At 37.2% G+C, this 17043-nt stretch overlaps 1 protein-coding gene and 1 pseudogene across 3 annotated transcripts; both read right to left on the bottom strand.

Annotated features, from left to right (window-relative positions):
• Positions 1-2006: 2006 nt before the first annotated feature.
• On the bottom strand, positions 2007-6641 carry LOC137746948 (fe-S cluster assembly factor HCF101, chloroplastic-like; annotated as a pseudogene).
• A 689-nt stretch (positions 6642-7330) lies between these two features.
• On the bottom strand, positions 7331-12080 carry LOC137747279 (VIN3-like protein 1). 3 transcript variants are annotated; one of them, XM_068487359.1, is made up of 6 exons: positions 11832-12080; positions 11186-11248; positions 10792-10898; positions 9655-10285; positions 9067-9380; positions 7331-8964 (listed from the first exon to the last, which is right to left on the bottom strand). In XM_068487359.1, the coding sequence occupies exons 4-6, from the start codon at positions 10182-10184 to the stop codon at positions 7772-7774; spliced, it is 2037 nt and encodes a 678-aa protein (XP_068343460.1). In that variant the 5' UTR covers positions 10185-10285; positions 10792-10898; positions 11186-11248; positions 11832-12080; the 3' UTR covers positions 7331-7771. The 3 variants fall into 3 exon arrangements, with proteins under 3 accessions (XP_068343460.1, XP_068343461.1, XP_068343459.1); XM_068487360.1 differs by having other exon boundaries at positions 10792-10881; XM_068487358.1 differs by lacking the exon at positions 10792-10898 and having other exon boundaries at positions 9067-9377; positions 11832-12079.
• Positions 12081-17043: the final 4963 nt, after the last annotated feature.

Below are 17043 nucleotides of genomic sequence, written 5' to 3'. Positions count from 1 at the left end.
TTATGAACCGACAAATAGTGGCAGGCAAAAATATTGTCGTTTAGTTGAAAATAACTTCAATTGTTTAAAGTGTTCAATTGCAACTTGCAGAAAAAATCTGGTCAGTGTTACTGTGTGCGAATGCATGCTGCATGGAGGTCCCAGTTATGCTATGTGAAGTAAGGCCTTGTTTGCCAAACAGATATATATATATATATATATATATATATATATATATCCAATAAAACATTTTTCAAAAGAATTCTCTCGAAGCCGCAAAGCCAGCCGGAGGGAAAAAAAAACAAAACAAAAACATTTCCCTGCAATTTTTGACCAATCTGCAACAAATTGGGTTGCAGTTTGAACTGAATTTTGGAATCCAACATTACTATTGAGGATCTATCAAAGTACTGCTATTCTTTTTCAAAAATAAGTCGGTAAAAAGTTCAGTGTCCCGATAAAATTTCAGTAAAATCAACTCAAATGATTGATATGTACCTTCCTATTTTTTAAAAAAATTAATGAAAATTTGTAACCCATCTGACATGTTTAACACGTCGCTTATGGAACTAAAGGGAAATTTTTTTTGTACAGCTGGCGAGTACAAATTAATCCTCTCATAGATGGTTTGCTCATCGCTCGAATCGATCTAAATGGACTCAATTTTACACTGATCTAATGGCTGCAACAGCGTTCAGATACAACTGGTCAAGGGAAAGCTCCAAAAGGTGCATGCATGCATGGTCAAGTTTAAGCAATGCTTTACATCCTGCAAGAATAACTCATTTCTATTGCAGTCGCCATTAAAGCCAAAAGGTGACCAACACATTCAAAGGAAGAACATTGACCGCTAGAAAAGATCAAAAAGTTAGTTTGAAAATTAAAGGCTAAGAAGGGGACTGGAGGCAACTAAATGCACAAAGGTCCCAATGAAAAAACAGTTGAACAATGACATTTATAGTTCCTTGTGAAATTAAAACACTTTCTGGGAAATATCTTTTTCTATGCAGATATGCTCATTTATTGGACGGCTCCTAATTTGGTTCAATTCTGCCGATAGCCAGCAAATCTCTTTTAGAATTGTTTATTGGTTTCTGAATCGGGTTCTCACTCTTATATGATGTTCTACCAGTCGCCCTTTGCTTTGCATTAATTTTGAGGCTGGTAGGAGATATGCAGTATATGTTGGGAGACGAACTTTTCTGACATGAAAATGTTACAGTGCCAGTATCCATCATGCAGTACTTTATGTGACGTCATCTTTTATTTACATGTGAGAGAGTTCAAATACATGATAGGCCGTAATTTTATTGCAATAATACTGCTATCGTGATATCCCACATGTAGATGAGATGTGCATCAGATGTCTCACACATAAGCTCATGCACCACTCATGTGAATTTCAAAATTCATAACCCTTATTTTCATGAAACGGGTATGTCATATTTGCTATATCATGTGACTGGGGCATGATCTTATGATATGTGAGACGCTTGTTTTATGTAATGGTGGGTGTAGGCGACTTTTCTCCTCAAAGTGGTCCATTTTGGTCTGTGGATGGCTTTAGGCTGTCTCAGTTTTCTTGAAGCAGATGAAAATGATCGGTAAACAGATATTTCTGCGGCTGCAGGTTTCCTGATGTATGTTAATATGCTGAAAAATTATATGGATGGAAAGCTAGAAATGAAAATGCAGTATATGAAATATCTAGATAAATGAATCAGAACTACTAGTCAAAGATCCAATACAATGGGCTAAGAATAATCTATCGAAAATTCTAGCATACGTACAGTAAGGTATGACATACATTGCAGAATTTACCAGCTGAATGTGAACTCAAAAGTCCAATGGAATTTAAGGGGACGAGAGAGTGCACCGAATAGAGTAATATTTTTAGTATTGGATGGTCTTATACAAATAGTCCCTGAATCCAGTAATTTCACAACTCCAGTCTAACCTTTACAGTAAAAACTAATAACTGTGTGTAGAAGGATCTGTGAAAACCTATAGGCTATAACTTGAAGCTATCAAACCTGTATAAGGGAAGGGAAAAACAGCATTGTTATTATTACCATTTGAGGCTAATGCAGTGAAAAACTATGGTAAGAATGGTAACTTGCCTGATAAGGAACTAGTCGAGGAACATCAACTAGTCGCTCTATTGTCCGCAACTGATCGTAAGGAGCAATCTGCGCCATAACATTGAAAATTTCATGCATTAGTTTACTGCTATGGCGCCGGTTAATATCTTCTGATGTTTAACCGTTGGATAAATCCTATTTTTTTGTAACACTGCTGCAATTTCAACGAAGTAAATTTTCACACTACTGGCAGAGATTTGGCAATGCTTTGCATTCAGTCAAAAGCAGTTAGGTTGCCAAGATTCTCATGAAGTTGTCACTAATCTTTTGCATCATGGTGGTCCCTGTTGGAAACTTTGTAAAGTATGACAGCAATAAAATCCTTCACAATGCGATATGTTTGGTTGATCAATTCAAACAAAATGTTTTTTACCTGACTAAATCCGTCTGGCCACTTTATTGACTCGGCATAGTTTCCCATTGGACGAATCTCTTCACGTTCTACATCTTCCGGAACATCAGCAAACTGCAATTTTGCTCTCCTGTCCACTCATTCTGCACAAATTTAGCAACTCAAAATTCGAAGGATGAAAGATTAAGTCAGGCATGTAGATTATTTGGAACTTATGACATCAATAAACAAAACTCAACGCTAAAGGAAGATTTTCGGGGCCGTTCTTCAAAAGGTCCTACAAAGAATCCGGTCACTTCTACTTTCCCCATCAATTTAGTGTCTTCAAAGTCTTTGTCACATGTATTTCAATTTTCAACTTCGAATCTAGATTAATTCATCGACTTTATTAAAGTTATGTAATAATTTGATAGCCAGATTAGTCCTTCCTCGTTATCGCTGATGTGGAATGACAAAAACATTGAATTGAAGGGTGAATGTCACATATTCTGCATATTATCTAGCAGCAATAAGTCTCCTCATACCACACTTTGGGCAGAGCGTTCATTCTGTCTCACAGTTGCAGGATGAAGAAGAAATTCTTCATCTGAATCCGGTACCTTCACTCGTATAGCCCTGATAGATTTATCATACATCACAGCTGTTGACACTAATGAAAAAATAACAAACTCAAAAATATGTTCGAACAGCGAGTAAATTTAAGTCTCTAAACTTTTTCGAAACACAATCATCACGACTACATTTTGATTTAAAATTTTGGAAGTATGATAACCTTCCATAAAGTTTTTGATAGGATACCTTGTTGGCGAATCTTAGCACACTGTTGCACAACACATATTCCGAGACCCTGAAATGTCTTCGAAACTTCACCTAGAGGATCAGCTACCACTTCGGGCGTTCCACTATCTCCGGAAGCAGATAGCTGCCAGATAAATGCTATCAAAATTTAAAATAGGTTCCTGCGCAGGACATATCGAACATCAACAGAAGAGATAGGACTTACAGTTGGTCTAATGGGAAGATCGAACAGATTCGGGATACCGACCTGCAGGACAACCTGCAAACATGTGGATCAAACTATATCAAATACATATGCTTGCATATAAAGTTTTACTGGTAGTGCACAAATTTCCTGCACTGAGATTATTCAGATATTCTATGGAGAAAGACAGTAAATTCTTCAATAGTGAGCTTGCCTGTGAGCCTGATCCTTTACCAAATGGATATAATAGCGTTTCCCATCAGCTTCAAAATGGCTCACATTCTCTACGACAGCAACACACGGCACCTGAATGCTTGAAACGAAAGTACGAACGTTTAGAGAAGAAGGTAGTCGATGAAATCAGCATCAATATATCACTATAAATGAAGAAATAATCCCACCTTGATCCTTTTGAAACAAATTAGGAGAGATTATTGGTTACATGATATCGGGAAGTACTTTGCAGTAATGGATGATTGTGTGACGGAAATGCACACCTTAAGCTTGGAAAACATACGAACTCCTTTTGCAACATCGATAAAAGCTAGCTTTTGAGGGTGGTAACAATAACAGCAGCGGTTAATGGAACAACCTGAAAACCCAACTTTTTCTGTACCAAAACGTAGAAAACCTTAAAGTAAAAAATATTCACACAGAATATCCACATAAACATACGTCATAGGATACTAACTACAGAATGATAGTAACTGAGACCAAAAAGCAGGGCCTGGCACAAAGTAAGCCGAATATCACCAGTTCCTGGAGGCATGTCAATAACAAGGTAATCCAGCTCTCCCCTACATTATGAAATAATCAGGATTAGATGATGATATGACCAGAACCATACTTAACAATAACGGCGGAGTTTTGTGCAAAAAAGAATTCCATACCACTCAGTTGTAGTTAGAAGTTGGTTGATGACCCCAGAAACCGTAGGGCCTCGCATTATAGCACGCCCTGGCCCGGAAAATCCAAATGACACCAATTTCACTCCCAAGTATTCGGTAGGAATTATGGTTTTCTTCTCTGGGTTCTAGAGGAAGTTTTGGAACTGTCAGAATTGCAGCACCTTACTAATTGTGAGAAAATTCTGCTAAATTTGTTTATATTACCATCACTAGTATTCGGTTCTCAGGGGAGACCATTGTCGGTAAACTTGGACCATAGACGTCAGCATCAAATATACCAACTCTAGCACCCATGCCAGGCAAAGTGTATGCCAAGTTTACCGCTACAGTTGATTTTCCCACACCTCCCTGCACACATTTACAAACAGCAAAAAAACCAGTACAGAATTAGTGGTATAGGGTATACACTAATGGTGGGAACTCCCTGCCAAATGTAGGTTGCCTGTTTCGATTTCATATACATTTTTCTTAAATTACCGGGATGCAAATATAGCTTTTCCTTTCAAGGAAAACAAATCCTAAGATTCGCGACTTTCTTAGCACTAGAAGCCTGAGGAAATGGCAACTTTTTTTAATATGAAGGTAAGAATTGAACAGAACCACAAAGAGCAATGCTCCCGAGTATAATACAACTAGAAGAGACAGAATTCAAGCTAAAAGATATGGCTCCAACGGAAGTGTTACAAAGTCAAACATGAAGAGCGCAAAGGCCACGTACCGGCAACAGAAAAGAACCTGAAAGGAAGTGCAGAGTCTACCTTGCAACCAGAAACTGCTATAATATTTGAAATCGCCTGTAACCCTGACGGAAGTTGCCCGGCATAAGTTGGTTTCGCTGGCTGTGCTGACATAGTCACACTGACATTTTTGACCCAAGGAAGAGCGTTCACCACCTCATTTGCCTGTTGTTCAAACTGTAACACAAACGAAGCTTGTTATGTTTGCTGGTTCCAAAAATGCTACTAAAAAAGCATAATAAATTAATTTTTGCCTTTGATCATAGAAGATCGAAATAATGGAACTGATGGCAATACTTGCATCTTTCAATGAGATATAATTTATGAAAAGGAAAAGGAAGGAATCAAAAGAAATAATACGCCGAACGTCACATAACTCCATTAGTAGGGAATATCAAGTGGAATTATGAATCAAATCTACGACATCAAACATATGCGAGTCCTGATAAAACAACGGTGATCGTGTCAATTACCATGTCCTTTATTGGACATGCTGGTGTAGTGAGCTCTAACCGAAATGAAACCTGAGACAAAAAGGTCAATATATTTTGGTAAGGACATTATGCTCTATACGTCTGTCACTGAAGCATCATTGATGTCCAGATCTTTCACAAATCCACACGAGACAATGTCCGCCCCAAAGTCTGGATCGATGATCTGAGACAATGCTTTGAGTACATCTTTCTCAGCTTCCGCCTTCAAAATTTCATCAGCACCAACTGCATCTGAACAAAAGGAATTGGAAAACGTAAAATAGATCGAAAGCAATATCATGTTTTTTGAAAAGAAAAAAAATCCCAAAATTATTACTCATAAATTCAACTGCTAAATATTTCAAAAGATAAATTCCAGTGTAGTGTTTTTCATAAATTTTCTTGCTTTCACTATATATGTCTCTAAAGAGCTCTAAATCTTGAAGTTGAGATTTCACAATAAAACCAACTAGCAACAGGAAGTAGCTGAACCCCTTATATGCGTATGCAAGGTACTTAACTTTCCGATATGGGACAACTCTCGACATCCTCACAAAATACTAACACATGCCATTTCCATACTAACAAAGTGAATTGTGCAATCTAATCTAGAGGCACTTATATTTAAGCTGCTTTTGGGTTTGCTGAAAAAGAAGGTAGGGAGAGAAAGTGCTTTTACCTTCCAAAGAAGCAGCTTTAGTAGTAAAGGAGCTCAATACAGAACCTCTGGGATGAACCCATTTGGACCTTTCATGTCTTTGTTGCTGAAGCGAACAAAATACAGCCGTTGATGATTGAAGAGGCTTCTCATACGAAGATATTAATCCTGCAACAAATCACGAAAGCAAAGCAAAGTCAGTGCTCCAACTTGAGCAAAACGAGTAATGTACACGTGGATTAGGCTAGTTGGTCACGCTAGTGTGTCCACCCCGTCACAAAAGTTTGAATCCACTCGCGCAAATTAGAGTAGTACATAAAATATCGTCTGTCTTCAACTCACCTGCTTCTTCATGTGATTTTACGTTTTGAATGAGAGATATAGCGAAGAAGGAACATGAAGAATTTGCATGTTTTTTGTTTTAGAGAGAGAAAGAGATTAAGAAAGTGAGGAGATGATGAGAGAGAAAGAGGAAGTGATGATGGGTGGCCTCTGTGGGTGAAGTGTGAACCTCATGTTTCGAAAATTTGAGTCATTTGTGTGTCTGTAAATGTAATCTGATTACCTTGTTTGCTGACTTGGCATCAATCTGGTTCCTAGAACTATAAACGACGTGACGTTTTCAAATGAACTATTACTACATGCCATTTTACTTCCGATTCTCCATAATTTATCTACCATCCCTTCAATTTCCCTTGTTTTCTCTGATGCAAGTGATATTAAGAAAGTCGAAAAGTACCGCAGGTGCAAGAGAGATTCTTCACATGATAAGAGAGATAGGCATATGGTTGCACAATCACATATTATATACACATTCTGTAAGAACTAAAATACAAATATATACGATGCAGTAGATTTTTTTTCCAGGGGAATACTCTTAATAAACCGAGTTGCAAGCTTCTTGCCCACCCTTTTATATCCTTAGTTAAATGATTTTCGTACTCCACGAAAATTAAAATGTTTTATTCTGAAAATTGGGCATCAATTTCATTAAAAATAAATAAAAAATTTCCATTGCCACATCCATTCCCATCTCCCTGTCTTACCTTACTTGCAAGGCAAGAATCACAAACCACATTAATTTTCCAAATACCACATCATGGAATAAAAAGGTGAAGATAGAATAAAAGAATAAAAATGTAAGAAATTACCACCGAGAAGGAAAATGCTAAATTCATGTAGCCCTCTTTGAATTTTATGAAGGCAATGACAGCAGAAATTATAACTATATCCTCAATGATTAAATTCTACAGCTTCAAATGTAAATACGATAACTTAGGGAACGAAACCCGACCTACGGCCAGAAACCTTGTGCATCTGAGCATCTCCTTCCCACGAAAAATCAGTGTCTTCCAGATCAATGAGCCGGACAAATCTTGTCCGCGGTACGAATTAAATCACTTGTGACAATGACTAAAGAAAAAATGCCTGTACAAAGACTGGCAAAATTAATGAGAGGCTACTTATCTCAGGACAAATATAAATTCAATGTGAAGCGATATCTTATCAGAATGCAAGGCCTTGCCTCGGCCCTCCCTTGTTTAATGCCACAGCTTACTACAGAATCCATTTCGTGGCCTCTTGTTGGATACGATATCTGAAAATGAGTCAACTAACTGTCCTGCCAAGCTACTTGGATCATCAATCATAGTCTGAATAAAGGTATTGACCACCCTACGTTCCTGCTCAGTCGATCTCAAACTAAACCATGTTAGCAATTTCAACCTGAATTCCTGTGTAATGTGACGCTCACATTCCAGCCATCGGATTATTTTCACACAGTACTCAAAGTTCTCGTCCAAGCAATATGAACCATTAGAAATAAGCAATGGTGGCCCATTTATTAGTGTGCTGTCACAATCATAGATCTCTTCGTTTGTGTTTGCTGCCCTCTTCCTGCCAACTTCTACCCGGGAATCAACAGCTGGGACATCTCCGTTAAGACCGTGAGTCCAGGTCTGCGAATCACCACTACCATGTGATCTTGCTAAACCATTCTTCACTAGGTCATGAGAGGCAGCATCATCATCTGCTTCAACAGCACGCTGCAAAGTGCATCCATTGTCTTCATCTCTGGAGGATTCAAATGGTGGGGTTAGCTCTTCATTTAGATCGGGTACTGAAGCAACATTTAAGTCAAGCCTGTGCAAAACAGAAGGCAATGGTTCTTGTGGAGTTTCAGTTTTTACTGTGCTGCTTACTCCACAGCATGTTTCCTTATTGGCACTACAGAACGCCTCAGAGTTGCCTTGCTCTTGACCCCAAGCCATACGAAGTACCTTCCCAAGATCTCTAACTTTAAACTCGGAAGTTGGACCAACTGCTGTTGTAGTTTCAGATTCTCTCTTGCCACTAGAATTTGGTTCGATGATCGGTTTCTCCTTCTTAGGATTCCCGGACACTGGTGAAATGGGGTTTCTACGAATTATCTCAACACTCTTGGTGAAACACTTGGCCTCTGAGTGGCCCAAGTCACCAGCCTCCGTATAAGATATTATCCTAAACGTATACTCTGTGCAAGGCTGCAGATTGGATATCAAAATCCTTCTCTGAGATCTTGGAAAGATACAAGTAGGCTCTTTTGCGTGCAATTCTTCTCCGCTCTTGTAATACCAGAGCTTGTAGCCCTTAATATTGTCAGATGATGCATTAGACAATTCAATCAATATAATCACAACAGAGGATGATGCTACTTCTTGAAAAAGAAACTTGCAAGCTGCAGGAAGTGAACCCTCTGCAAATGAGGGACAGAAAAAATAAGTAATCATTCAAGTTTTCCATGCATAAACAACGGGAAGTAGAAGGAGAAAATAGACCAAGTGGTACAGTTTCCTACCTCGGCAATTTGGATCCGCATTAGAAACTTTGGCCAGCCATTCATCTGCTTTCTCAATTGCAAGGGAGCAGAGTTTCAGCACGTCACCAGCAATTGATAGTCTACTTACTATCCCTCGTGCCATCTTTGCAGAAACGCCATTTACTGGGCCAACTTCTCTCTCTAGTTTAGACTTTGCTTCCTTCACAATCTCATGTAGTTCTTTAAATCTTGAAGTCCCATCCAGGAGTCTGTAACTCAAGTATATCCTATAACATAGTACGTCAACACGGCGAGCATCCTTTGCCACAATGAGCTGCTTCTTCCAACTTCTGCTAGTATTAATCAAATGACACCAGTAACATCAGCCCAAGGCTAGAAACCTATTAGAAACAATACGGAAGTCTACATGCATTACTCCCTAGTATTTTAACTTATCTATCACAAGCCAATATGAGTTGGACATGTTTAACCCGATAACCAAAAGGTTTATACAGAACACCAAAATATAAGGACTAGTGGGGCTTGAGAAAGATGACAAATGATAGCCCTTGTCAAATTAAGCATTGCCATTTCAACCTAAACTAACAATAAGAGAGAATTACTTACCCAAGTATCCCAGAAACTTTACCACAAGTAGCGCAACAGTAACTACCATCTAGCTGCATCAATTGCCCAAGATCAACAACTCCTGCCTTTGCATGTTGAAGGGCGCACTCGATGTGACAAGACAACCCACAGGAATCTCCGCCACCAGATTCAGATGTGCACACTAACCAAAGACTAGGGTCCTTGTTGTCATCAAACAAATGACAGATACTGCAAGAGCACCTCCTGCAAAAGGTGTCATCTATGGATAGAACAGCTCTACAAGCAGAGTTTTTACAGATCCATGAGCTTGAAGATCCAAAGTCTGGAGACTGATCAGAAGCTGATGAGAGACGCATAGGATTTTCCCCCTTTCTGGCTTGCTTTTTAGGAAGATTATTTGGACTAGAAGAAGCTTTCTTTGAATCCTGCTTCTTACTTGGCTTTGAAGTCTTCAAAGGTTCAGTCATTTTATTTTTTGATGAATTCAAGTTTTTCTTGTCCTTTTCAAAGCAAGTTCGAAGGAGTTCCTTCTTGGGACCCAATTTCATGAACTCTTGAAGAAGCTCTGGACTTCGTGAAGCATCGTCTGAATGCCCATTCTTCTCAGGAGTGCTTTGCACACTGGAGGAGAGGCTTTGAACACCAGAAACTGGATAGTGGAAAAAAAATGACAAAAGGAAAACGAAATTTAGGCACATATATGATATATCAAAGCAACAATGAACTACAAGTCTGCAACACAATAATAAGAACGGGATAAGAGAATGAGGAAAAATGTTAGCAAGAAACTGTAGAAAAAGAAGCTCTCGAGATCGAGTGGTGAAATTCCGTTTTATCCTTCTCATTTCTCTTCACCGCATAAAACATTTTATTTGCAAATTTATCTTTTTGTGGTAACTAGATTCTGTGCATTCCAATATCTCAGTCCGTCTTTTGCTTATTTCTGTTTATATCCCCAACAATATCCAAAACACTACATCTCCTCTTGGGCCTCATTCCTTGTCTTACCTTCCTAATCTATTAACTCAACAGACTATCAACAATCCCTCCATCGACGATAATGTAAGTCAAAATATCATCTCACATATTGTAGGAAATGAACATCTACCCCCACTTCACAACAATAGCTCTATGCAATTGTCCGAGAAATCTGACCTGAATCTGTCCTTCCCTAGCGACCCTTAAGCAAGAAATCAAAAATTCAGCTGGTACGTTTCATAGGGTGTCAGATGTACATCACTACATCTGCACAAACATTATTTCTGAATAGGAAAAGTTCAACACTTCAAGATGCAATTCAACATATGTTTAAACAAGAATAACGATTTGCATATAAAAAGGAAGACGAAACAAAAATAACATCAAAACAACCCAAGTGTCTGGGAATAAAAAGTCACAAATGTAGCAGCGATGAGCGTGTTCAATATCTTTTGGTTAGATCCAACATATCACTAGGCTACCATGGATAAAAAACGTTCATCCTGAAACCATCATGGATAAAACTTCAGACTTCGCTAAAAGAAATGCACCCGAAAGACAAAGATCGTACCTTTACCAACAAATTTATCTTCTAATTCCATATTATGCAATAGTTGTATGATATCCGACCTCCCTGCAACAATTAATTGGTATAAAAACATGAACAAAACGATTGAAGGGTTGAAGGGTTCATACAAGTTCATCGGTAGGCATAATGTAGCTAGTAGATTAAGCGAAAAAAAATCCGAAAACCGCACCAAACAACACTTGCAGCTAAAACTAGATGCAACAAAAATTTAAAACAAAATTAATTTCCCATTACTTAAAAGAACTAAATGTGCTTTGTAAACAAGCTAGCTACCAACCATGCAACTAGAAAATATACTTTCATTGTAATTTTTATAGAAAATTAAAAAATATATAATGCATACATAAAATTGATGTAACAAGCTAACCCAATAAATCTTTGGCATGCACATTGTACGAATTTAAATAAATCAAAGCATTTTAATTTAGAAAAACAACGAAATAATTAGATTAAAATGAATGATATTATAAATAAAGATTAGAAATTTTCAAGCAAACGAAAGATGGCTAACAAGAAAACGCAGAAAACCGAAAGCAGAAATATGGATCTGCGCTTGGAGAGACGTAACAAATCGGAAAAATTCAAGGGAAAATATAGAAGCAAAACGGCAGCGGATTGAGAGACGGACCTGGCGGAGAATGGGGGCGGAACCCTAGGGTTTTTGGCGCTCCCCGGCCGAAGAACTTGCTTTCGCGGAGCAGAGAATCAGGCAGAGAGAGAAAGCGAGGAGAGAGAGACTCCGTTGTTAGCTGATTTTGTGAGAGAAGCAGCTTGTACGAGTTGTTCAAGTTTTGGAGAAGAGGCGCTGGGGGGAAACACGCACGGGATAGTCGCGTGGCGGACGCGGTAGCGGGGTTGGTTCTGCCGCGCAGAAAAAGTACAAGGAGCACTGCGCGGCGATGTGATTGGTCGGTGTGGTAGTATGTGCTTTATAGGCGCGTGAGTGTGCATTATCCATATTGTTTAATTTTCCTTTTAATATTTTCTTATTTGGTCATCAGGGCTTGCTGGAAAAAATTGACATTCGGAAAAAAAAAAAAAAAAAAAAAAATCTCTCACTTATATAATAATTTATGACATATTCATTTTTCAACCAAATTAAAAATCTTTTCATAGCTAGGGTTGGCAATTTTTGACACGGATGACTTAAAATTTGTATGAATGTTGCCCTTGATGGGTGAACTATTAGCTACCAATTAAATTTGATTAACATCATTCACGTTTATTATATCGTAATAATTTTCTTGTATTTTAGTGAATCGTATAAATTATTGTCTCGATTTGTTTGTTAACCAATTTGTGGATTGTCAAGAACACAACGTGGATACATTAATACAAATAGGTACCATGACGATTAGAGGTAGCAATTTTGAACACGTCGTTTACTTAAAGGTTTATGCATACAAATCGTAGAAGGTAGGCCTTCTATACCAATTACATACATTCCTAGTTATTGTATTGATTTATTTGTTGACCAACTTGTTGATTTACAAGAACACGACACAAATACATTAATACAAATAAGTACTTCGAATTCGACTCTATCACAACTTTTAGCAACAGTCGAATCTCAATCGTTGGATCAAATTATTTGGTAAAACTCAACTTGTTTCGAAACAGTTGACTGACGAATCATATCAATTTATCAAACCCTAAATTTACACATGACTTTTGAACAGAAGAATCAATCATGATTAATGAAATTAAGTCAATAGTCATGGTTGTTTGAACCAAAATCATAGGATTTACACGTGGCTAAAGAATCTTGAAAGTTCAATGCAAAGAAAAGAAACGGTCAGTCGAAGATACACGTCAAATCGTAGTTTTGGTGTACTTTTTCATTTTTTTCTTTTTTTTTATTATTACTTTTGAGTCCTTCTTGTGCTTTTTCGTGTACAGTGTGCAACAGCAGAAGCACTTTTGTGCTGAAATCCCTCAACCGTCCTTGTGGGGGTTATGGGTTGGGTAATCGGTTTGGTGGGAGAGATTTTTTTTCATGTACATGGAATACAAGTCAGTATTTCTTTTATCGAGAGATTTTCTATATAATTGGCACAAGACTTCTACATTGCATGTACAAGACTTATTTAGAAGTACTTTTAAAACTACTGAAATAGTTTTTTTGCAAAAATGGTTTTGGGTTTCAATCCTTAGCAAAAATAAAAGTGAATTTTGAACAACACTTTAAGTGCTTTTAGAATTCAAAAACATTTTTCTTAAAAGCACTTTGAGTTATTTTAAAAGTATTTTCAAATGAGCTCATAATATACGTGGAGTGAAGGTTTTTTTTTTTTCAAGTATCTATACACTTATATCATGATATGTAGTTTGTGGAGGCCGTGTTTCAAGTACACGAAAAAAAATCTCTAGTTGTCATCTATTTCACTGCCCATCTACTTGTATTATATCACAAAGCGTACTGGCTTGTGTTCTAAATACACCGAAAACTTTCTTGGTAGGTGGGTGATTTGAGTTGTTGGAGATGACAAGTCTTTATTTTAATTTATTTCATGGTGAGATGGGAGGGTACAATGGACTCAGAATTTCATTGGAAACTTTTGTCTTTCTTTTGTCTATCTGCTTTTGTTGTTCATCAACCCTACAAGTTATGAAATTTTAGACCAAAATGTGGACTTTTTGTTGCCACCCATTGTTTGGTTTCTGAGAAAAGGAAAGAGGGATTGAATTTGTCAAATAAAGGTACCCAAAGACAAAAATGGTTGCTTTTCTAGGTTATTTCTCATATTGAGCGAGATCGATGTGTTCGATCGGGGTCAGTCATACTTTAATAAAAGTGTCCTACGTACAAAATTACAAATAACATGATCAGAGTGGCGTGACCCAAGGTTTTCCCCTATTTCGGTCAAAGTGTCCATGGCCAATTTGCCAATCATGCTTGGATAAGAATTCCAATGGGAACTTTCCTGCCAATGCGATGCGACGAGTAACAGACAACATTGATGCAGGTTTTAACTTGACAATGTCTGTCGCACATGGGAAAAGAGCGGAAAGGTCACCACCAAAGTTCTCAGCGCATGCCCGGAAGCATCTGCACGGGTAAATGCCGGGTCTCTAGCTACCGGAACCAAGAAACATGATTGACAGTAGGACCAAAATTGAATGGCCGGCAAGAAGTCTTGTGAGTTGTACATACCAAAACCAATCAGTTGCTTTGTGTGTGGCGATGGCTGCGAAGTAGTTGAGAACACACACGGCGCAAGTAATCACAGTTGTCAGAACGACAAGGACGATTGCCTTTAAGTGAGAGAGTATGGATGCATTACGCATATTAAACCTCACCAAAAACAGAAGCTACTTATGGATATCACCCACCAAAACTTTTAATAAAGTCACTTGTAATATCTCAAAACACACTTTACACATAACAAGTACACTGTCATTGTAACGTTCTCAGCCAATAATACTTGATCCCAACCGTGGTTACACCAAACTCCATATTGGTCTCATTTGGTGCGAGAGATGCCTAATAAAGGAGTTCTCTCAACCCAAATGAGAGTTGTAGACGTCACGGTGGTTATAGTGTTCCCATTCCATTTAAGTCTTCATCATTGGAATGATATGAAAATAGTTATTCGTATTTATGACCCCCAAAATACAATTACATCAGTTAAGTGGTTGTTTTGAAGTGCTTTTAAAATGACTACAAGCATTCTTAGAGAAAATGATTATGGGTTACAAAAACACTAAAAATTCTTCATGCAAGAACCACCAGCTATGAGCTTCTTGTAGGACGCATTTCAAGTACTTTTATAGGATTCATTTGCATTTTTACGGAAGATTGGTTCCAAAAATATTTTCACAAAAAACAGTTTCAAACGAGCCCTAAATCATTTTTAATGTGGATGATTTGTTGGAAATTTTGAGTAGAAATTTCATTATCCCACATTGATCACTACCAAAATGTTTTCTTACCCCTTATAGAAAGTGATTGGAGTGATAGACCATGAAAAGTAAAATTAGGCTCAACTTTGAGGTGTATTAATTAATTGATAATTCATATATAATTAATAATTAATTAATTATCAAAAGATGCGCCTTTGGCGTTGGGACTCGGGCTCTAATAATTAAATTCTTTAATTAATTATTTTTAATTTTTAATTTAATTAATTAATTAATTTTTATATCAACATACTCATCTTTTCAAATAAAGTCTGAAGTGATGAAAGAACGCCAGAGAGCAAAGCACCCCTTTGAGAAGATGTCTCCCAATAGACGCATCTCATTCACATACCTGTTGCAAACATGCATAAATCTATTATATATACATCCATCTGCATGACATTTAGAACACAAAAAAATAAAATTCTTCTTCTACAATTCCAAACATTAACCACAAAGAAATTCGCTAGAAGTCAAGTTATCCAATGCTGTAATTCTGACTTAGATCATTGAATCCTGGTGAAACAGACGTATGTAGAACTACAAGCACTGAGTAGGGACGAAATTTCTATTTCAAGAACATTGCGGTACGCAAGCCTCGATCTTCAATTTGTCTGTTGAATATTATTTCGTTTTGTCATACTCTGTTAAATTATTTATTTGCATTTATTATTTATTAGTATATATAAATTTATCATTAATTGTTGATATTTATCCAACATGATTAAGCCAGTAAAAAAAGGGGTGGATGATTAAGTACAAGCACTAAGAATCTTATTAAAATACTAATCATGCCCATCCCTCAAACCCACAAGGCAATAAACAGAGGAAAAAGATCATGTCCGAATCTCTGTCCATAAACAAATAATGAGATATTGAAACTAATGTTAAGATAAATTAATTAATATTCCTGGCCATCTTAACACTCCTGATCAAACGAAAGAAAGTTGCAACATTGCACGCCGTGGCATATATACTGTACACATACAAGACAGAAGGATCGCTTATTGCCCTTTTCATTGTTCGGTTCATACAAGTCTTTGTAACTAGTTTAATTTGCTTAAATTAAGTAAGATGTTGAACCATGGCATGACGGCATGAATTTAATCTCGTCAATGACTAATCTAACAAAATCTATCGTTTAACAAAAGAAAAAAAAAATTAATTTGCTTAGATAGCATCGGTCTTCGACTTGAGTCGACAACTGGGCATCGTCATTCGTCACGACTCGCATATGAGAGGCATCGCAACTAGAGACCTGCAAAGTGGGAATAACGAACAAAAAGAAAGTTTTGACGTCAATTTACTAACAAATATGAAACATGTTAAATACGGTATTCACAAAAGTTCCACCGTTTCTGAGGTCACCTATGTTATTACTCCACAAAGTTGGGAATCTACTACTTTAAATATTTCCAATATATTGGTGATGAACTGCTCAATAGGTAAAAAGCAAAGAATCAAAAGGACACCTAAAATCCCTATGGCCTCATCTAATAGAGAGGATTGGCTTGGATAAAACTAATACTATATTTAAGGTATTTCCAAAGACGAAATTGATGACAAATTTCTTATTTTTTCCAAGTTGAATGATACTCATGAGGAAAAGATATACCTACTAATCTCCATAAAAATGGTAGAATTAAAAGGGATAATTATTTTTCGTGAGTAACTTTCAACTTGAACAAAATAAAGAACCTTTAATATAGTGAATAATCTTATCAAAGTCAATCATTTCTATCAAATGGAGCTGATCAGTTTTTAAGAAAAAGCAAACGAAACTGATCTGATGCATGTATTTCACATGTCCCAATCAAAGGGTCTTCAACAATTGGCATCTTAGCCGGACGCTGACTTTACGAGCCCAAACCAAGCCAAGATTCTAAAGATCAAATGTTCTTCAATAACAAGTAATTCCCCCTTCAGAATTCTTAAGAACA

This window comes from Pyrus communis, chromosome 10 (genome assembly GCF_963583255.1).
Source record: "Pyrus communis chromosome 10, drPyrComm1.1, whole genome shotgun sequence".
NCBI lineage: Eukaryota > Viridiplantae > Streptophyta > Magnoliopsida > Rosales > Rosaceae > Pyrus > Pyrus communis.
This window is presented reverse-complemented; position numbering and strand designations above follow the sequence as displayed.

Coding starts and splice junctions, on each gene's coding strand:
- LOC137747279 (XM_068487358.1), bottom strand. CDS start 11,216: ATGGAATTAGAAGATAAATTTGTTGGTAAAG. Junction 10,286..11,185: donor AGATAAATTTGTTGGTAAAG/GTACGATCTTTG, acceptor TCCACTATCCAG/TTTCTGGTGTTCAAAGCCTC. Junction 9,378..9,654: donor AAAGTTTCTGGGATACTTGG/GTAAGTAATTCT, acceptor TAATACTAGCAG/AAGTTGGAAGAAGCAGCTCA.